This window comes from Crocuta crocuta, unplaced genomic scaffold (genome assembly GCF_008692635.1).
Source record: "Crocuta crocuta isolate KB4526 unplaced genomic scaffold, BGI_CrCroc_1.0 scaffold761, whole genome shotgun sequence".
NCBI lineage: Eukaryota > Metazoa > Chordata > Mammalia > Carnivora > Hyaenidae > Crocuta > Crocuta crocuta.
The window spans coordinates 618444-641375 of record NW_027528354.1 but is presented as its reverse complement, the minus strand read 5'-3'; the positions used below and the strand labels follow the sequence as shown (position 1 = coordinate 641375).

General features: G+C 43.2%; 1 protein-coding gene across 5 annotated transcripts in view; it reads right to left on the bottom strand.

Moving 5' to 3' along the window:
- Positions 1-7035: 7035 nt before the first annotated feature.
- Positions 7036-22932, bottom strand: part of SCHIP1 (schwannomin interacting protein 1) — a 140433-nt gene continuing 124536 nt past the window's right edge. For all 5 annotated transcript variants that reach the window (XM_077753754.1, XM_077753753.1, XM_077753757.1 and 2 more), the window contains 5 exons: positions 17520-17637; positions 16371-16568; positions 15347-15470; positions 12855-12948; positions 7036-7677 (listed from right to left, as the gene is read on the bottom strand). In XM_077753754.1, coding sequence (XP_077609880.1) covers positions 7626-7677; positions 12855-12948; positions 15347-15470; positions 16371-16568; positions 17520-17637 — 586 coding nt within the window. In that variant the 3' untranslated portion in view covers positions 7036-7625. The remainder of the gene's footprint in view (positions 7678-12854; positions 12949-15346; positions 15471-16370; positions 16569-17519; positions 17638-22932) is intronic.

The following is a 22932-nucleotide window of genomic DNA, read 5'->3' as shown; positions in this document are numbered from 1 at the left end:
ACCTGCTATTCAGCCCCTCCTAGGCTGCCTTTGACAAATGCCTTCCAGGCCTTGGGGCATTAAGCCTTATAAGGTCCCACTGTGGTGGCTAAAGAATGTCCCCCAGGAAACTGAGCCTCTCTAAAAGGTGCGCTGGGTGGCTCTCCGGCTCTAACTCTCACAGCGGCAACACCCCGGGGTGACTGCTTGATAAATGGGCTCCAGGCACCAAACTGCATGGTAGGGAGTGGCCTCGGCAAGGGCCAGAGTGGAGCTGCCGCCATCTGCGGATGCTGACAGGGTCCTGGGGGTCTCTTCCTGAACAGCACCCCTATTCTCCTCAGTCCTCATGTTAGCTTCTCCTGCCCTTGGCCGCGGGTCCAGGAAGTGAAAGCTCTGTCTTCCTAGGGACTCGCGTCCACACTTGCAGCGTGTGAGACCGGTGTGGGAACTCCGAGAAGCCCCGTGCTCTCTTCCACTCCCACTCTTGGTTTAGCCAGAACTGCAGGGACACAGATTTATTACTCCCATACAGAACATCCCACGCCTAATTATTCCTCCTGAGGCATTTATTACTTCCCTTAAAAAATTACTTAGGCTGACAGAGTTGCCTGGTGCTTCATTCTCAATCTGATTTGCATCTGAGACAATGACTTTTCTTAAAACCAGCTGCCTTACGCAGAAGGACAAGAGCCCGTCACATCGATGGAAAGAGGAAACAGATGCGTTGTGATGAATTAGTAAAGTCCTTTCTGCTCATTGCCTATAAGAGTCAACACGGTTTTCATCTTAAACCCTCCTATCTAAACTGCTCCTAAGGTGAAGTATGGTCTCCCGGTTGTCTTTGAAGTGGCATTTCTAATACGTGGGAATGCCCTGTGACCTAAAAAGCCCCCTCACTGGGGCGCCTGGGTGGCTCAATCGGTTAAGCGTCCGACCTCGGCTCAGGTCATGATCTCACCGTTCGTGGGTTCGAGCCCTGCGTTGGGCTCTGTGCTGACAGCTAGCTCAGAGCCTGGAGNCTCTCCTAGAAATAAATAAAACATTAAAAAAAAATTAAAAATAAATAAATAAAAAAAAATCATTAAAAAAACCCTCACAAGGTGAGATGACACATCATTACAGACTGTAATTTCTACCCAGAACTAACAGACATCTGGAGCGAAGTAACTTTATGAGGCAGAAAATTGAAGAACTCACTTCCAGCCTCATCTCTGCTCTACCAGAGTCAGGATGCATGTCACTATTTTTTGCAAAGCCAAAAAGCAAATAAGGTATTGATTGAATATAAAAGAAGAGAGACTCTAGTGGTAAATAATCACCAAGAAAGTTTGAATGCCTAGTCTGGAAGGTGAAAATAAAATCTCTTTTCCTGTAAGTATTGCTTTTCTACCTTGTGCACTTACATAGTGGTGCAGGGAAGTGGATTCAATAGTTTTAAAACAAAGGCTGTGTTATAACCACAAGTAGGACATTGTTCTCAAATAAAGTGTGAAGAAAATGACATGATGGCAAGGAATTTCTTACAATCAATTAATTAGTCCTGGTGACTCATTTCCTACCAAAGCTACTAAATGAAACACCTTTTGGGTTCTCAATCCGAAATTAGGAAGGCACTTTCATTTTGCATAGCCAGACCATGAATTCATAAATTATTAAATATCATATTAATTTATACCAACTACTGACTATAAACCTCAACTAAAATATTCTGAAAAACTCATTACTCATCAACGTATCTCATAATGGATGTGTCACGTCTTATTTAGAGAAAATAAATGAATGTCAGTGCGAAAGGTAATTGGGTTTTCTAAGCTTCAGAATTCAGCTGGGGTGGTAATAATGAAAGTGTGGTCTTGAGGATTGTAGAAACCCAGGGCTCTTCCAGATGGATACCAAAGAAATATCCTGTAGTCACTTGATAAATACTTGTTTCAGCATCATAATAAAACCTGTATTCTTTTCTCTGGCATGAATTAATTAATAATTCATGACAAGTCTCATTTTGACCCTCTCTGGTTTCTGCCCCAATGGCTAAAGAAAAAGAGAGAATGCAGGATAGGATTTCACCTAAATGGAAAAGGTCCATGAATTGAAAAAGGGCAAGTCACTGACCTAGAGAAGATCTTCTAGAGGAAAGAGGTGAGTCTCTAGCAGTCAGGTGGCATGACAGTTAAGAACACAGGGTTTGTCTTCAGGGACCTGGGTTTGTGTCCCACCTCTTTCTTTGTGTACCAGCACTGTGGCTGTTCGTGTTTAGGTCTTCCATTAGCTACGGTAACTAGGAGATTGGTTACAGTATAATGGCTCAGATGTAATCATAGCTCATTTCTCACTCCTGTAACCATCTGAGGCAAATCTCACTAAGCAACAGGCAGCTGTGCTCATGCAGTGGAACTCAGGGACCCAGGCTCCTTCCAAATTGTGGCTCTGCCATCCTCTGGGTCCTTGTGATTGCAACTGGTACATGGAGAAATAGGACACATGGAGAAGCCAAACCCTTTCTTAAAAGCCTTGGCTGGGATGAAGATGCTTCACACCCTCTAACATCTCATTGGTGATAATCCATCATGGGTCACATCTTGACCCACGGGGATGATGAGTGGGAAAGGTAGTTCTGTCTGTTGAGCTGCTTGTCAGGAAAAACTCTGTAACTATGAACATGATGGGGAGGCATACATTTTGGCAGGTGACTGGCTATATCTGCCATAAGGCTGTTTGTCAGAGATAGGAGAGATGATCCATTCTGTGGAAAGGAAGTCACTGGACTGCAGATAAAAAATTTGGAGAGGTGAAAGACCAGAGTCAACCAGTCTTACAGTATCAAGCTTGAGAATAGTAAGATTTAACCTGAGTAAAAGTCAGGCCAAGGGGCTCATCCCTCAGCTAAGAGGAGAGGCATTAGACATCAGGAAGAGTAGAGTGCCACCAGTTAATGGAACGGTCAAAAGGGTGGGTCCCAATGATCAGAGACTTTCTCTTCAAGGGACACCTCTCTACTTGGTTCTGTGCTGAGGGCTATAGTTACCACAGTGGCTGAGGTTTGCCTCTACCCTCAAACAGGAAATGGAGGAAAGCCTGTGTGCAGGAAGCAGATGACAGTCCTTGGAGGCTGTGTCACACACACACACACACACACAGAGAGAGAGAGAGAGAGAGATGTCAATTAAGTGACAGCCATGCCTTTTAAAGATGAAAATGAAAAAGAGTTGGTGTTTGTCAGAAATTGTCCAATTTGCTGTATGGAATTGAACTTCTCTGCAATGGCCTCACTTGGTCTTTCCTACCTTCATTATCCTTCTGTACTCTGAAGTGTCTAAACACAATGCCAAGTAACAGTCAAAGAAAAATGAGGTAATCACAGAATAAAAGCACAAGTAGATGCGAGTACATGCATGTTTATTGCATTGCTGTGTTTAGTGGCAGAAATCTGGAAAGATCCTTAACGTCTATCATTTAAGAGAGTGGCTAAAGTATATTCTCCCATACTGAGGATTACTATACAGTTGTTAAAAAGAATGGCTTAGGGGGCACCTAGGGGGCTCAGTCAGCCATCTGACTCTTGATCTCAAGAGCTCAGGTCTTAGTTCAAGCCCTGAATTGGGCCCACAATGAGCATGGAGCTCACTTTAACAAAAAGAATGGCTTAGATTTGTGTATATTGACCTGGAAGGATGTCCATGGATAAAGTAGGTTGTAAAGCAGTTTTACATGACCCCATCTTTGTATAAACACATTGAAACACAAAACCTATTATGTGTGTATCTATTTGTATAAGCATGGAGAAAACTGTGTAAGAATATATTCCAAGGTTTAAACATTGATATTTGGAGGAAGGAAGCCTTAAAGACTGGAGCTATTAACTTTCTCCTTAAGTATCTGTTTTGTAAATTAATGATTAGTAAACAAGAAAAAACCCACAAGGATGTGTTAAATCTCAGAAACTCGTAAAATACAGAATGCTTCCTCCATCCAAACCCTGATCATTTAATTCTTTAAAAATTATTTATTGAGTATCTACCCAGTGCCAGGTGCTTTCATTATTTTATTTGAACTTTAGAATAATCCCAAGAGATCTTATTTACAGGTGATAAAACAGGATAAAAGAACTTTAGTAACTTGCTCAGGGTCAAATCACTATGAAGCATTTGTGCCCAGTCCTTCTGGCCCCAGAGCCCGTGTACTTTTGCTTGTAGTTCACGCTGCTAAAATCAAGAAGACAGGTGGCCCTATTTCTTAGGTCAGGTAATCTAGCATTCTAACGAAGCCTGGCTAAACTAGTGAGGGTCCTAGTTTATGAACAGAAGGGTGATCTAGAGCAGATAATAATCTTTTTGGGAATAATTCCAGTCCTTGCCGAAAAACCTAAGTAAAAGAACTGGAAAGACCCACTCTTGAAAGAATCCCCTTGGAGGTGAGTCACTTGGTGACATCTCTATGGGGACAGAGAAGTACACGAGTATAATCTTCCGTGAGGGTCTCAGAGTGGTGGGAAGAACTGCTCTATTTTTAGCTGGCTTTGACCCTGGAGGTGTTTTCAGGGGCCCTCATGTGCAGACTCTCACTCTCTTCCTTCTCGAGTTAGGGGCTCTTTAGTTAGGATTATGGACTTCAAACAACTGAGGAGTTTAGAGGCCACTGGTTTCTCCAGACCACATTTCCAGCCAGAGATGGCATTGTTCAAGACAAAAAAAATCATTTCTAAATGTTTGATGCAACTGGCAATTCTGGCAAGGATTAAAAACAAACACAAAACGAGGATGTTTCTCTTGGTGGGCTGAGCTTTAGCGTTGAGCCTTCAGCGGTGGCTGACACGGGAGATTTAGGGCATGCTACCACATTTGCTTGGGCACAGACATTTTTTAAAGCACTCTTCCTAGGTTGGCTGTCTCTAGAAGTTTCAAATTAATAGGAATATGTTTTAATTAGACAAAAACCTAGATATTAATTTTTTAATGTTTATTTATTTTTGAGAGAGGGAGAGAGCATGCGAGTAGGGGAGGGGCCGAGAGAGAGGGAGACACAGAATCCGAAGCAGCTCTGAGCTGTCAGCACAGAGCCCGATGCAGGGCTCGAACTCACAAACTGTGAGGTCATAATCTGAGCTCAAGTTGATGCTCAACTGATGGAGCCATCCAGGTGCTCTGACAAAAACCTAGATATTAAAAAATGGTTAAAGAAGAGCTAAAACTGGGGCGCCTGGGTGGCTTAGTCGGTTAAGCGTCCGACTTTCACTTAGGTCATGATCTCGCGGTTCGTGGGTTCGAGCCCCGTGTCGGGCTCTGTGCTGACTGCCAGCTCAGAGCCTGGAGCCTGTTTCAGAGTCTGTGTCTCCCTCTCTCTCTGACCCTCCCCTACTCACGCTGTCTCTCTCTCTCCAAGAAAGAAAGAAAGAAAGACAGAAAGACAGAAAGAAAGACAGAAAGAAAGACAGAAAGAAAGAAAGACAGACAGAAAGACAGAAAGACAGACAGAAAGACAGAAAGACAGAAAGAAAGAAAGAGAGAGAGAAAGAAAGAGAGAGAAAGAGAGAGAGAAAGAAAGAAAGAAAGAAAAACTAAAACAGAACATCTAAGGCAGTGCTTCTCAATATGAGTGTCACCAAGGGACCTCTAAAAAAATCGGGACATTCAGGCCATACCCCAAGCAATTAAATCAGTATCTATGGGGCTGGGACCCAGGCCCCAGTAGTTTCCACAGGTCTCCAGGTGATTCCACAAAGCAGTTAATGGTGAGACCCATCGGTTTACTGACCAATATTCTCACCCAGCTGAAGCAGCAAAGGTCCAGAAGCTGAGCCTGTTCTCAAGGCTGAGGTCACTCCGGAAGATCACGGGCAGCTGGTGTAGGACTCTGAAGCTCAGTTAGAGAGGGCCTCTCATGGGCCCCACCCTTCACTCAGTGGTGAGCAACGTATCCTGCTCAAAAGCCAACTCACAAAGGCTAAAATATATTTATGGGCTGCCTTGTTTCTCCATTCCAAATGAAAACTTGATTGAGGCCCATAAAATATGATCGGTGTTACAATTTTTGATTACCTATTTTGCTAAATAGAAGACTGAAAATTGGCAACTCTTCATTACCTAAAATATCTACCTGGGTATTTTTAAGAAAGGGAAGTGCAGACAGCTGTCTAAACTTCTATCTTCATACATGTAAGTGATGAATCACTAAATTCTACATCTGAAACTAAGTAAAACTTAAAAACATTTTTTTCATGTTTATTTATTTTGAGAGAGCAAGGGAGAATCCCAAGGAGGCCGTGCACTATAAGCCTCCACACAGGGCTCAATCCTACAAACCATGAGATCAGGACCCAAGCTAAAATCAAGAGTTGGACACTTAACTAATTGAGCCACCCAGGCACCCAAGGAAACTTCTATCTTTTGATTACATTCTGAACCTAATAATGAAACCAGGTGGTCTGTGGGTGGTTCTGGATTGTTGACTGCACATCTCTGCTTATAGTTTATGATTCTCTAATACCTGCATGGCCATTAGCTAAACTGATGAAATCAATTTTCCGACTCTACTTCTTGGGGAACAATCTGTAATCTACTTTAGACTTGGCATTTTTCTTCACGAGACCAAACAGAACTGGTTAATATCTGAAAAACGGCAAACTGGGCTTGGGAAAAGAGTAAATGCAAGCATCTCTTGTTCCTGTGGCAAACTTTGGCAGTACTAGGCTCTAACAAGACCAGAAGCTTGTAGAGAGTAAAGTGCTAATGTTCCAGACGGGTAACTGAGCACTGACCGAAGTATTAGCTCTAACGCTATGGAGGTTGTCTTCTTTGGAGCGTGCGTGTGCTCGTGCACACGCGCGTGCGTGCACACATACACACACACACACACTCACATACTCTCTCTCACACAGACACACACAGACACTCTCCCATGCCCTTCACAATCTTCCTGGCAATCCTCTGCAGTGCTTTCCCCTGCAGCACTTTGTTTTCTCACAGACCAAATCTTCACGGTGGGGAATTTGGTTGAGGAGGTGTGAAGAGGTCAGAACTACACAGGGCTTGCTAGTGAGCAAGAAGACATATCATATGAAACAAAGTTTTCATTTTTATTTTACATATTTATACATAAAACTTTCAAGGAACCTTCTGAATCCAACAGAATGTTAATAGCACATCTAAAAATGAACTTCAGGTAGTCAACATTCACAAAATGTTGAAAACTGATTAAAATATACATATTACGGAGAGCTACAACTTCACTACGAGGCAGGCATGTATTTTTTGACTTGGATAGCACCGTCATTTACAGTTCTTCTTTAAAACTACAGTGAAGAATGAAAGTAGTCAATGGTAAAATACTGCTCCAACTGAAAATCCCTAAACAAATAAAAATAAAGTTAAAACTACCCTCTTTGATTAACCATGACGAGTGATGGTGTCAGTACTGTACATTTTTTTGTAACAATATTTTATTAAAATGCCTGATATTTAGTGGCACAGTAAAAAAAATTAAAATAAATTAAGAAGCAAAGGCCAATCACTGGACATTAGGCTTCAAACGTTATCAATGACTAACACTGATATTTTGTTTGTTTCTGCGCCACCTTTAGTAACAGCATTTTTACAACCACAGAAGCAAAATAAATTCTAGCTTGTCCTCTGGTCGAATGGCTTCTTTCACTTTGCAGGCATTTTCTCTGCCATGTGCTTCTGCTGACTTTCGGCATGTCTGTAAAATTAATCATACAATTATTTAGAGCTAGGAAGAGAGACCCAAACTGCTTTCAGATCTATAGCTAAAACACTGCCGCAAACTGAGGTTTGGAGTTGCTCATAATGAAATCAAGAGAATTAAGAAACAGTGCCTAATTCAAATAATGGATTTGCCCTCTTTAATTTTTATATTTGATGTAAGATTCCTCTTATTTAATATGTACTAGAATACCCTGAGAATGGTAGATGCCACTACTTTTGAGAAGAAAAAGCACTGTGTTTAAAAAAAAGAGTTAATTATCTGGGAAAATTTATCCAACAAATGTTTGATATGTTTCTTTGTGCCAGGCACTGTTCCTGGCGCTGTGGATTTGGTGAGCAGACAATGAGGTCTTTGTTTTCGTGGAACATATATTCCAGTGGAGAGAGACAAAAAAGGAACAAGTAGCAAAGCAGGAGATAGCAGAGAGAAAATCATGCTAAGCAAAAAGTCAAAACAAGGTGTTGTGATAGCAGATAACCACGTGATTACTTTATCTAAACACACACACACAGACACAAATATAAGCATTAAAAAGGCTCCTGACAGAAATCTGAAGCCAATGATCCAGTTCCACTCGTACAAAGCTAATGTCTTCCTAACAAATCGTAGGTCTTTGCAGATGCCAAGATTTTCCATGTTTGCATACTCCCCGCCATCCCATAAATCTGAAGGGCATGATGGTGGCAGGGAGGGAATGCTAGGGCGGGATGGATCTTCTGATTCATCAAGCCCTGTTACTGCCTCTAAGCCCTAAATTCAGCCAAGCCAGCAGCTGGCCAGTGGAGACAGAGGGGGAAAAACAGCCAAGCTGCTTACATCACTTGATTGGGCACTAATTAAACGTTTTCTCAGAGAGTGGTGGGGTTTGACGTCTGCAAAAGACAAATGTTTTGAAGGACAATCGTAGGAATTTATAAATTTGGCAAGAGAAAGTCTCTAAGGCTGTGGTTTCCAGCTGTAATCAAGGTTCAGGGGCAGTTTTTGTGTGCTGCCTAGACTTGGGTAGTCAGTGACGTCAAGTTTAACTCACTGGTTTTGTGCAGAATGTCTCCAATCTATGGTATAGAGAGACAAACCACAAATACTTTCAGAAATAGGGAAGTGACAACAGAGTGTCCTTGCCACATTCAACAGCCTGCAAATAATTGGTGATATTCATTTAACAATAAAGAAACTTAGGGAAAAGATATCAGCCCCTTATTCCTGTAGCAGACCATCTCATGGCCCTGTTTATGTGTATAAAACAGCCTTGATCATTTTCATCAAGTAGCTGATGGGCCTCACTTAAATTCAGCTCAAGAAATATCCTGATGCCCACTGAGCTAAGATTCCACTGTGGCTAATTATAGTATCTAGGGGCTCCTGGGTGCCTCAGTCAGTTGAGTGTCTGATTCTTGATTTCAGCTCAGGTATGATCCCAGGGTCGTGGGGTCAAGTCCTGCATTGGGCCCTGTTCTGAATGTGGAGCCTGCTTGGGATTCTCTCTCTCTCTCTCTCTCTCTCTCTCTCTGCCCCCTTTCCCCACTTGTGCACTCTCTCTAAAATAAATTTAAAAAAATTATAGTTCCTCCAACAGTTTTAAAATATGTATCTGTGTGTATGTGTGCATGCACATGTATGTTTTCCTGAGAAAGAAGGAAAGAACAGGAAATAGCTGGGGCGCCTGGGTGGCTTAGTCGGTTAAGCGTCCAACTTTCGCTTGGGTCATGATCTCGCGGTTCGTGGGTTCGAGCCCCGCGTCGGGCTCTGTGCTGACTGCCAGCTCAGAGCCTGGAGCCTGTTTCTGAGTCTGTGTCTCCCTCTCTCTCTGACCCTCCCCTGCTCATGCTGTCTCTCTCTCTCCTAGAAATAAATAAAAATATTAAAAAAAAAAAGAACAGGAAATAGCTTCAGAAAATATTGAAAGCCGGGAGTTATCTTGAGACATTCATACAAGCATGAATTTCAATAACACTTTAAACAAGGGAGGGAAAGGGTTTTAGTCCATAAAAATTAAAAGGTTCTCATCAACTATTTGTATGAAAAGTTTTTTTTACTTTAAAAAATGTTTGTTTATTCTTGAGTGAGAGAGACAGACAGAGTGTGAACTGGGGAGGGGCAGAGAGAGGAGACATGGAATCTGAATCAGGTTCCAGGGTCTGAACTGTCAGCACAGAGTCTGATGCGGGGCTTGAGCCCACGAACCGTGAGATCATGACCTGAGCTGAAGGAGGGTGCTTAACCGGCCGAGCCACCCAGGTGCTCCTAAATGAAAGCCTTTACTAGCATTTGTTTGATCCAAGCCTCACAAGTGCTGGCTTTGGCAGCACATATACTAAAATTGATTCAAATCCTACAAGGACTCCTTTTTGTCAGCAATCATTACTGAGGATCTGTGCCTGGCAGGCCCTCTCCTAGGTTCTGGGGACACAGCAAAAAATGAAAATGGCATTGTCTTTGCTTTAGGTGGAGGGGGGGATTGTTTACAGTAGGTAAAGAGAAATAGCAGACAATTTAACACAATATGATTAGGCTCTACATGGAAGGGATGCCATGTTGCCAGGAACACAGAGAAGAGGGTCCTACCCCAGTCTTGGGGGTTGAGGGGCATCAGGACGTACTTTTCTAAAGAGGTGTTATTTAAGCCAGTATGTCTCAAATTCAGCTGTGCACTGGAATCACCTGGAGAGCTTTGAAAAATCCTAATGCCCAGGCCACCCCCACAGAATCATTAAATCAGAATTCTCTGGAGGTGGGACTCAGGCATCAATAGTTTTTAAAGCTCCCCAGGTGATTCCAATGTGTAGCCGAACTTGAGAACCACTGACCTGAACTGACACTGGGAATGGAAAAACATGCCACTATCTACAGGACAGGTAAAGGGAACAGGTGATTGGAACTCCCCAGCTGATGCTCTTGGCCTTCTGGGATCAGGCTGCAAAATTCTGACATTGCTACCTTTAGGTATGTTTAAGTATCCTCAGATCCCCTCACAAGCAAAGTTATATTGTGCAGCCAGAGACGGACAGGGGAACTTCTCCCCACCTGCTCCCCTTTAAAGGGTTCCTCTAATATCTTTAAATTAGTAACTCCTCTCCTTTTCACCCTGTGGTTCTGCCTGCCCTGTTTCCCATGATCACACTATTTGAAAGGTATTTAAAAAATTCACTGTAAACCTAAGTACTAGCTTAACACACAGAGAGAAAGGAGGAGCCTCTCAGTGTCTTCCCTGCAATGAGGAAAGCAGCATGCTTTGGGGAGTAGAGGAAAAGTCTCTGCTGTCACAGGCAAGTCACAGAATTTACAGAAGAATTTACATGTATTTTTTTAGAACATGTAGGTTTAAAAAAATTTTTTTTTAATGTTTATTTATTTTTGAGAGAGAGAGAGAGACAGACCGTGAGTGAGGGAGGGGCAAGAGAGGCACACAGAGAACATGAAGCAGGCTCTAGGCTCTAGCTGTCAGGACAGAGTCCAATGTGGGGCTCAAACTCATGAACCATGGGATTCTGACTGAGCTGAAGGGGATGCCCAACCGACAGAGCCACCCAGGCGCCCCTAGAAGATGGAGGTTTTGATCTTCTATTTCACGAATGATTTCCCATAATCTTAATACCTATTTACAAATTTCTCAGACTAACAAAAAGGGATTTGTGTTACAGTTGTTGAGGCAGTGCCTGAATAATCTGAAGGTGGCAGTGATACTATGTGAGTGTTGTTGTGACAAGTCAGTACGCTGAGAAGGTATGAGGCCTTTGGGCTTTTTATTTTTGTTTTTTTGTTGGGGGTGAGGCAATATAATATCCAAAGCATACAACACAGAGTACTGCCCATAGGTCTTAAAAAAAAAAAAAAAAAAAAAAAAAAGAGGGGCGCCTGGGTGGCTCAGTCGGTTGGGCGGCCGACTTCAGCTCAGGTCATGATCTCGCAGTCCGTGGGTTCAAGCCCCGGGTCGGGTTCTATGCTGTCGGTTCCGAGCCTGGAGCCTGCTTTGGATTTTGTGATTCCCTCTCTCTCTGCCCCTCCCCCGCTCAAGCTCTGTCTCTCTCTGTCTCAAAAATAAAATAAACATTAGAAAAAAATTTAAAAAGCCTAAACATAGTTTTGTAGCATTTATTTTTCTACCAAAACTAATTTTATTGTTTTACTTTTTTTATTTTTTGTTTTTTTTATTTTCTAAAACTATTTTTATAACACCGAATTTAGAAAAATATTTTACTCCACCCTACACATTGAGAAGTGGTCCTGTGGTGGGTGCTAAGTGCGTTTTCACCACATATGTTTTCAAGCTTCTCTTGGATGGTTCTGGATCATGTGGTTAATTCCTTATGTTAATTGAGACAAGCAGTGTTCTTTCTCTCCCTGGGGAGCCTTCTACTCTCTGAATACCATTTCTGGGATTAATAGTAATTATTACCTCTTGGTTTAAAGACTTCATGTGTAGTGTCTCAGAAAAGGTACCATAGCAAACATGAGTTCATAGGAAATGCTCACAGTATTTCATGTACTTTATATACTTATGGCGATTATGGCATAATCATTGTATTTTCTACAAATAAAACTACTAAGAAATGCAATTTCTTGACTGGCATTTGCCTAGTTTCAGTATCCCCCAGAGGAGGAAACATTCTTTACCTCTTTATAGAGAGGTGCTTGGAGCCAGGCCCAGCTAGAAACTCAAGTGCTGGGGTTTCCCCATGGTGAGAGCAATCTGGTGGCCCTGGTGCTATGGAAAGGTGCCAGTGTTCTTGCCTTCTGGACACGGCAGATGTGATCAAGGGCTGGGTCACATAACAGCAAATGCCGTGCTGTGGCACCCATCACATGGCTGGTCACATGCCAGTGGGGAATGGCTTTGGGCTAACTCTCCAGGGCAACAGTCCTTCAGGAAAAAGTCCTCCTGGGCCAGAAATGCTGACCTGATTTTGGTGGGGGTATAGGAAGTTCTAATGCACTGACAGTACATCCCAAAGGGAGGGTGAGAAAGCAATGCATTTGGGAAGGAGTTCTGGCCACTTCCCCTCCAGCTAAGCAGCTGACATCGGCAGAGATTAGGTGAGTTACTCGTGGAAATAAGAGGAAGTTCTCTGGGGCTTGCTCTTGCCCTGATTCTTCAATGTTAGGCCACCTTGGGCTTCTTTCCTTCTCTGGGAAGGGGAGGCACCACTGACCTGGTCAAGTCTTCGATGTCCACCAGCATGGCGTCTTGTTCTGTGTGCAGCTCATCTCGGATGAGCAGCAGCTGGACCAACTCCTCATTCAGGCCTGGAGCAAAGGAGCGAGAACATTTAAAAATGGATAAAATTGTGCCTAAGTCGATATGTGCAGCTCTATGGACCATTATACGAGTTACTTTTGCTAAAATTTAGAATTCTTCTATTAGCTTTTCATAAGCCCAGGAGAAGTCATCAGTCTGAAGATATGACTAGCTTGCATAATTATACAAGTGTTGGAAGAAAAGGAGTGAAGTATGAAGTATTTCCAATTACTTTCACATTGAAGTGGAAAAAGAAATCGTTAGCTGCTGGGAAAATAGCTTGCTGGAAAAAGCAGGATGAACACAAATGTCTGGGGCATGTTAAGATTTCCACCTTCCATCCTGAGGACACTCCCGCCACCCAAGAGTTGGAGGGACCCACTGCACCCAAAGTGCTCCATCAGACGGACAGCTGGAGAAGGTGCCCCACGCATGCTCAATGGCTTCCTAGGGCCCACAGAAGCAACAGCCTCTGTGCAGGCTGTTCTAAGTCATATCTAAGTCATAGCTACAGATACTGGAAAGCCAGGTGTGTTAAGACTTGAAGAAATAACTCTTGAAATCTCTGCATGAGGACCAAGGAGAATATTCCTTAGGATTTATACTGGGAATAAAACACATATGGACAGATACATTTCTAATCCTCCTGAAATCCATGCACTGGGTTAATCTGGCCTCTGCTCCTGAAAAATATGAACAAGCAGAAGGGGCAGTCTTACTTTTTTCCTTCTTAGATCGAAGCTTTTAAGTCCAGGCGCATGGGGGATAGCATTCATTTAGCAGCAAGAGGTCTGGGCCCAGAAACAAAAGAAGGGAAGGAGGTATTCTGCCAGGTCCTCCTTGGAAATGCTTTTAGAGATCCTGACTTCAAATGATTCATTGATCTGCTTTTAGGTCAGACTAGTTTCCAATTTAAAAAAGGGAGAAAAAAAAATCATACAAAGAGGTCTAAATTCATCTACTGAAAAGAGCTGGATGACACTTGTAGTATTTAGAGGTCTAAGGAAGATGTTTCAGTGGTAAAATATCAGAAGGCCTTTCACATCCTTGAAAGAATAACAATCCTAGCAATTTACTCTCAAATGCAATGAAAATGTAGTAGAATTTTGAAAAAAATCCTGTGAGTCTATGGTTTCCTAATTAGAATGTTAAACCCTTTCTCTTGATTTTAAAACAACACTGAACATATTAACTCTGAATACGTCCAATTCTATTTTTTTTCAGTATGTTCTTAGGGTAGCTTTTTTTTTTTTAAATTAAAAAAAAATTCCACTAGGATAGCTTTTTATACTAGCACTCAGTAGAGGGGCCCACAAAGTGCATGGAAATTTTTTTCCCATGTGAAGTTTTTAACTTTTTACTATGGAAATTTTCAAATTGATACAAAGAGACTGATTTAATGAATCTCCATGTCCCATGCATTTAACCAGCTTCCAAAATTACCAACTCATGGCCAATCGTCACTCCTCTATCTCCCCCTCTCCTACCAAATTAGTTGAAAGCAAATTTCAGACATCATATTATTTCATCTCTAAATGTTTCAGTGTGTATCTGTAAACACAGGTCTCTTTTTTTTTTTAAGTTAACATAACCACAATACCTTTATCATACGTGACAAATAAATCTAGTGTGCAAATTCCTTGGTTGGTTCTTAAACGCTTTTTTGGAGTTCGTTTTTCGAACGCATTTGGTTGGCCTGTCTCGTAGGTGGTTTGTAATCTGTAAATCCACAGGATTTTACAGCATCACACATTCCAGAGGCTGGAGGGCACATGGTTCACTTGGACTAGCCACACCACCCAAGCGAGCATGTTCTGTGTTCTCTCTATCTCATCGGGCTGAGCAGCCCTTCTCCACATAAGCAGCCACCTCAAGTGAGCGCCTCTCATTCACCACCCACTTGGGACACTTCTGTCACAGGCCCTTCTTTATTCTGGAGGAAAGAAAGCCCAGAAAATGTTGTCCTGTAATTTTCACATACTGGTCGTACATATTTTCCCCACCTTGAGTCCCACACAGTAAGTTGAATTTGATTCAGTGACCTAAAATGAATGTATATACAAGTAAAGTTGAGGAAATAATTGCCTAATTAATGACATGTAACTCCTAAACTGTATTCCAGGAACAGAGGTTGTGAGCCAAATCCACACCAGGCATTGTGCTAAGCGCTAGGGATCCGAGATGAATAAAAAGGCCCCATCACCTCTGTGAACCTTGAAAAGTTCTTAAAGTTTCTGACCACTACACAGTAAAAAACCAAGAACAGAGCCTTGTGATTCTCTTCCTTCTCTTGCAGCACACAGGAGGAACCCAATGAAACAAACAAAGGAAGTGAATCAAGGAGGTAGTACTATCCCACGAGATCTCACATTTGACCCCCCATTTCCAAGCACACCGCACACTTACTTTCAATCTGGGAATGGAGATCATTGACTATCACTTGTAGCTGCCCAAGAGTCATGTCCCGCAGGTCAGTGGGCTTTAGACTCCTTTTCATCAGGCATTCACTTATATGAGGCATGTGTGGCAGCTGAAGATACACAGGGAAGACACGGAGGTGTGAACAGATCAGCAGGTACACTGAATGCAAGCCGCACTCTCACCCACCCACTTCAGTTTAGGGTCTGTGCTCCAGAGTCTTCCCAGGCTGACTTTCCCCTGGGAGGCCCCCCACCCCCGCACCACACTGTCTAGGGCACTACTGGCACCAAAATGCTACACTATTCCAACCAAAAGCTTTTGGATTGGTCTAGAACATAGGCTGTGACAACCCCGAGTCAATTATCATATCCACAAATGAATGACTAGGGAGCTCGAGGAATAGGAATGACATGGATAAAATGAATAATATCAGGTATTTATCAACTGGTACCACGTTACAAGCATTGTGCTGTGTCTTTGAACACTTTGTTCGTGGAATTCCCACAATCATGCTCTGATACAGGTGTTATTCCCATTTTACAGATGACAAAACTGAGGCTTATGTAACTTGTCCAGAGCCCCACAGCAGATCAATGGAAGGGCTCCCAAGCCCAGGGCTCTTCCCCACTATGCAATCCTGTCTTCACTGGAAGGTGGGAATGAGAGCTGAATAATAGCGAGTTCTGCCACAACAAAACCAGTAGGTTCTAAACGAGAGTGCCTTTAAAATGGCATTAAAATATTCCCATGACAGCTGATATTGCTTCTAAGAAATATAGTAGATATGAATCAAGAACGAAGTTTGCTTTTGTGTAATCTGTTGCTACTTATCTTTCAGCGATACAGTAGGAGGGAAAAAGAAACGAACTTAAATATTTCTCAATGACAGTACTTTTTACAAACTGCCTTGTAGAAACCCAAGTTTGCATAACTCTGGGAAAGAACTGGGACGGCGTCAACCATTTGCAGCCACCAATTGCTTGCTGGCATTTCAGTGTTTGCTACTTACGAGATCAGCGACGGGAGACTTTTTCCTGTTCTGTTTTTCCACTTCTACTTGCATTTTGGCCATTGGTTTGGCCATGGCAAGGGCCATTTTGGCTTCAGCTTGCAATTTCTTTTGCCTTGTGAGGAAATCCATGTCATCCAGGGATTCGGATTCCTCTTCAGTAGTGTCTCTATCGGAATAGGAAGAACTCTGTTTGCTCTGTGAAGGGAAAAAGAGCAGCCCTGAGCTTTCTGTGTCAGGTATCATCTTTGGAGATGGGCTATAGTGTTCCCTGGGCCCTCTCGAGTGGCCGAGGGTCCCCTCGCCACCTGATTGGTCTGTACCAATCTCAAGTAACGTTAAAGAAGATAGTTTATTTCTTCAGTGCCACGAACAGGCTCTGAGTTTAGCACAGTAACATGACAATAGGGAGAATCTATTTATGACAAACTTGAGACATTTCTTTGGCTCTAAAGAAACTTTAGAAGTGATCAGACACAGCCAAAACTTTCCTGAAGTGATCAGACACAGCCAAGTATTCAACCCAGAGCTAGGGCAGTGTGCTGTTCTCTGGAGTGGATGGGATGTCAGGTATCCAATGAAGTTGACGTTGCACTGCTCTCGCAAACCACTGCTGTTTCCTGTTGGCTGGACTTTGGTTAGAAAGGTGAGAGACTTCACAGAGAGGAAGGAATTCCAGCAATAGGCTCCCAGGATCATTAAACCATCTTTCAGAATATGTGTGCAAGGAATGAGTAAGGAATACTTCACACACATTAGCTTGCTATTTTCTTGGGTGCTGGCCTTCCCATCCTCACCTGGATTCCCACCCTGCCTTTGAAAATGTGTCTTACTGCTGGTCTGTGCTTAATACCTCTAAGCCCGATGGGGAAGGACTGCTACCTAGCATAATTGATTAGGGCACATGTGATTTCTCTCCTGGTTTATATGACAGTGGCTGCTGACTTTAACAGTGCTTAGGTCTCTTTATTGTATCACACCTGTGCTTTTCCAATCACTGTCAAATTTGAGGAGCATGCTATGTCAAGAAATGGCAAGAGACATTTCTTTTTGAACCTCTGCCATGTTTTTTCCTGACTAACAACAAAAAAAGAAGCTGAAGGACCAGGGAAGCACACACACACACAGTTCCAGTGGTGGCGGACTCACCATGGGAGACAAGGGGGTGTCCAAGCTGGTTTCGGTCTTACTGTCATCAGCGTCGCTGTCCTTATCACTGCCGCTGTCGTTGACAAAGCATATCTGCAGGTTCATCCCACTCTGTAGGCTGGGCAGAAGCAAACAGGACACTAATTCCACTCAGCTGTTTGTTACCAGGTGGCACTCACCAGAACCGTCTGGTTTCGTGAACAGAAAGCGTTTTCATCGCGTTCCTCGCATGGAGAAGCGAGTGACCAACATTACTCCCAACTTACAAATGATAACTTTCACTAAAGGACAGTGATGATAACTTAGTGAGTTGAGAACCTGATAAATGATAAAATGATAACTTTTGCTAATGTTATTTTTTTTCATACCAGTTTTATGTTAAGTGAAAGATAATTTAAATCCACATATAGTAGCACCAGGCACAATGCCAAATACAGTTGTGCAAAATATCAATGTGTCGAGTCACTGAGTTTGCATTCCTGTAGATAAAGATGAATGGGGTCCTCAGCAAAATAAAGCTGCCTGGTGTCATCTAGTATCTTGTCCCATGGGGACAATTGAAAGAAGCTCACTAGAGCCACCTTGCCAGGGCCACAGCTCTCTGCAGAAAGACTCCCTTTTTTCCCCCTAGATAGACAGACTAGGATTGTCTGGAGGAAAACTATGTTTAAAGCAAATTGCCAAAAGCCAACCAAGGGAGCCCATTTATGTCATTAAAGAAACATATACCACAGGTTCACGTTAGAGAAACTTAAGGAAACCCCAAACCCAGTCAGAAAGTCACAGCCTTGCAACAGCAGACTGCCTTGTGCACACAGCCTCAGAAGCGGAGACTTTTCAGGAGCTCATTATGTTCATGGAGAATCCTGTAGCTCCATGAGTGATGTTACTGGAGGTGTGGCCATAGAGGGTCACTGGCTGTGTGTCTGCTACACGTGAGGGCGGGCAATGGATTCAACTCACTGTCCTAACCTTCTTTTGAAACTGGACATGTTTCCATACTGTTTGGCTATAAAGAGTCTTTAAAGAAGTACTTTTTCTTTTTTTTTTTAAATGTTTTATTTTTGAGAGAGATAGAGTGTGAGAGGGGCAGGGGCAGAGAGAGAGGGAGAGACAGAATCTGAAGCAGGCTCCAGGCTCTGAGCTGTCATCACAGAGCCGGACATGGGGCTTGAACCCATGAACCGTGAAATCATGACCTGACCCAAGTCGGATGCTTAACCGACTGAGCCACCCAAGCGCTTCTAAAGAAGTAATTTTTCAAGCATTCCCTTTTAGTCCCAGTCTGTGTGTAAGCTTAGAAAAGGCAAAGGAGGCTCCTAGGCAGCAAGGGATCATAAGCAGACTGCCTAAGCCAGCTTTAGGAAGCCAGCACTGAATTTCAGCTCTGGCATTATTACTATCACAGGGAGAAATGCAAAGAGCAACTCATCTGGTAGTTGACATTAGTATTTTTTTTTTATTCCACTGGGGAGGGATGCTTTGTATAAATTGCTCAGATGACTCATATAAAGTGATTCTTTGAAAACGGCACAGAAGCCAGAAAGAGAAAATCTACTGATCTGACACAGACACCATCATTGTTAATAAGTATGCACTGCCACCTACTGGTACCTTCTGTAATTACTGCAGGTCCTGGAAGAAAAGGCAGCCTTCCCCTCAGCAGGCTGGGCTCGGTTCCCTGCCTGCCTTTCTCTGCAGGTAAGGAGCCAGGCCCTCGCCAGAGGCAGAAGGCACAGGTTCTGCTGTGATCAGCGCAGGGTGCTTGGAATCAGTCAGACTTAGGTTCTGAATCCTCACTTCTTTCCCTGGGCCAATAACTTAACTTCTGTGAACCTGAGTTTCCTCATCAGGAAAACGGGGTGAATAATTCAGTGACTTGTAAGAAGAATAAAAATAAGTTCAGAGCAAGGCACAGGGGAGGTCCTCTGTACATATTCATTATCCTACTTTTTCTACTTTCTGAAAGCCCCACAAAGGAATACAGAATTTTAAAGGTGATGTGACTTTGTAAAGGGGCCTCTAAAGTCACTTACTTGAATACCTTGCCTGACCTTGAATAGCTCTGAGGGAGTGTCCTCAAGCTGTTTTTAACTGTTAGGCACCTTGGACTTTTACTGAGCTGGAATTTATGTCCTTTTAATTTTCTTCCATTGGAATTTTTTCCCCCGGAGAAATCTAGTATGTTCACATTGCCCTTTGATCCCATACAAATTAAGTTTTAAAATTAATTATCTGTAATTTGTCAACAGCCTTTTCAATCAACCCATTTTTAACATAAAACTCAAGATATACGGATTGGAAAATAGTGGGAAGTAAAACTGCAAATGAAAGAAAACCACATTAAAAGCATATTTTAAAATAAAAAAAGAGACATTTTAAATTAAACCTAATTTGAATCTAGGATTATGTACCATTTTCTATTTACTGAATAGCTAAAGTCTTGAAAAGAAATGTCTGGTCACTGGATACCCAAATTATTAAAATATAAAGCAACCCAAGATACCATTACCAAATAAGGTTTAAAATATCCAGAGATATATATTTTCATTCTGAAGAAGGCCTGACTGTAAATTCTATTGTCCTGCCCCCAAATGGCCTTTGTGCTAAGGATCAGCTTAGACCTAAATAAACCAAACCAAACAGCATTTCTAGCTCAGGAAAGTCAAAGGAAAAAAAAAAAAAAACGAAAGATTTAGTAGTCAGAATGAAACGAAAAAACACCTCAGGTAGAAATTCAGAAAATCGCCTTAGTACCACATTATCACCGTGGGAAACTGAACAGAGCTTCTTACGGGGTGAGACTTGTAATTCCTTATAGCAGTAATCACCAAGAATGTTACTCTCAGGAAAAGGAAATTATATGACATAACAGCTAATGGTTCAGAGGGGATTTTAGTAAAGACATCTTAAAATGGACTCAGGTTTCAAGAAGGATTTGTTTGCCTTTAGCCTTTAAGCAGGTTTTAAGATGAAGACGGCTTTGGGGAAACTCCATTACAGATCTCAAGCTGCAGCCTGGCTGGGGGGTGAGCGGGGCCACCTGGTGCTCTCGAAGGCCTCTGTGTCACAGTCAAGAAATGACAGCCCCTGTTCTGGGCCCCTTCCCACCTCGGGGAAGCATGGCTGCCCTGAGGCTCATTCCTGCGGGCTGGAGTCCCTTGGCTCCGTCCCTCACACTGCAGTGCCTCCGGCCTCACTTACAACCAAGCTACACAGTCTTGCAAAATCCAAGCTGCCAGGGGTCGAATTTGCTTGGATCTCTCAAGCACAGTCAGAGGTGAAAACAAAACAAGATCCTCATGGTTTAATTAGTGATATAATTTGAGGTATCCAGTTCAAGGTTGCTTGATGCTTCGAGTGGCATTTAGCGGAGCACTGCCTGCAAAAGGCTGCTTGACATCTGCTTGCCTGTCAATATGAGATCTGAAAGGTCTGTGTCCTGGTTTTCTTGGAAACCTCTTCTCAGCATGCACCAGGAGGCAGCAAAAAAACCCACACTGCAGCCCAGGTACTGACAGCGAGCCACGGGATCTGGAAAGAGAGTGTTCTGGATGGAGAATACTCAGAATATGAAGACACAAAGACGAAATATGTCTTCTGCGCTTCTCTGCGGGAGTGCAAGTGGCTTTCTTAGTGACAGCGCCTACTGGCCAGCAATGGGAAGGCATTTAGGTGAGAGGATGTTCAGCACCAACGTCTCCTTGGTTTTTAGGGTGAGGAAGACTGTTACCTGTAAAACATCTGTGCCTATTTCCAGCCACCACTGCTGGGGGTATTATTAAAATATGCACCACAATGAGAGGATGGGAGAGGTGAAAAGTTTTTAACTCCTAAGAGGATGCTATCTCAAAAACCCAGCCAAGTCATAATAGAATCTGGTATAAAGAGAATACTTTTTTTCTAAATACAAGGACAAGACCAGTTTATTTCCTGAGAGAAACAATGTGATTGATGATCCTGAAGTCTGCTGTGACTTGAAGCTGGGTGGTAGCCACTGTGAATCTGGCCTCTGTCCTTGGCCTTGGTTTGAGGTGACTGGGCCTGGGCTGTTCTGAGGCTAGTTCTGAACACCAGAATTACTTGCTGTTTCTGATGTTAAAGTTTATTTCTTTATTTTGAAAGAGAGAGAAAGTACAAGTCAGGGAGGGCTAGAGAGAGAGGGAGAGACAGAGAATCCCAAACAGGCTCTGCACTGTCAGTGCAGAGCCAGACTCGGGCTTGAACCCACAGACCATGAGATCGTGATCTGAGCCAAAGTCAGATGCTTAACTGACTGAGCCACCTGGGTGCCCCAGTGTTCCTGAAATAGCAATCTCCCAGCACCAGCTTAGATCAGCAGTGTCTACACAGAAATGTTTAAGATTCTTTGGTTTTTATCCCCTACATCATTCCTTAGTTCACTTCACTTGAACTGCTGCAATGAATTGGAGTTTAAAATGATGTTCGTTTATATTCTCTTTTTGGGTCTTACAACCACCTGTGGGTAACAGGAAAGGTAACGGTTACTCAGAGAAATCAGGTAAGTTCCCCAGACCTGTGACCACCTGATTTATTAAAATGGTACTAATTCTTCCCCTCTCTGCACTTGCCGCTCTGTAATGTGACTTTGCGGCTTCTCCCATCGAGAGATGGGGTCTATTTCCCTGCCCCTGNCAGCAGGGTGCATGGGGGGGGGGGGCACCTGGGTGGCTCAGTCGGCTGCGCATCGGACTTTGGCTCAGGTCATGATCTCGTGCCTCATGAGTTGAGCCCCGTGTCAGGCTCTGCGCTGAGAGCTAAGAGTCTGGAGCCTGCTTCGGATTGTGTGTTTCCCTCTCTCTGCCCCTCTCCCACTCATGATGTCTCTCTCTCTCAAAAATAAACCTTTTAAAAAAAAAAAAGGATGCATAGGAAGTGCCAATATTCCAGTTCCAAGTCTCCCCCTGAGGAGCGCCTGCCACTGCCCTCAGAACAAGTCCAGGCTGGCCTGCTGGCTGATGAGTGACTCCCTAGCACAGAGCTCAGCCAGCAGTTGCTCCCACCAAAGTCCCATATACACGAGAGGGTACCGCCAAGGGTGGTAAAGGTGCCTCACCAACCTGTAGCTGACTGCAGACACGTCTGAGCCCAGCTCTGATCAGCAGGACTGCTCAGCCAACCTATAGGTTCCTAAGCAGACATCAGTGTTTACCACTGTATGCCAGTGATGTAGGTGTTTTTTTGTTTTTGTTTTTTTAATTACATATCATCATTGTGGCAACAGAATACTGGTACCAGGTCACAAGGCAAGAGATGACAGGCCGAACCTCTGGCTTTTGAATCCAGGGCCCCTTTCCCCATACTTCACCTCAGGTTCGGATTTATTAGATCTTGCCTGTATGTCTGGTAATATGACCTAAAGGACTTATACCCCCTGCAGTTGCATGTAATT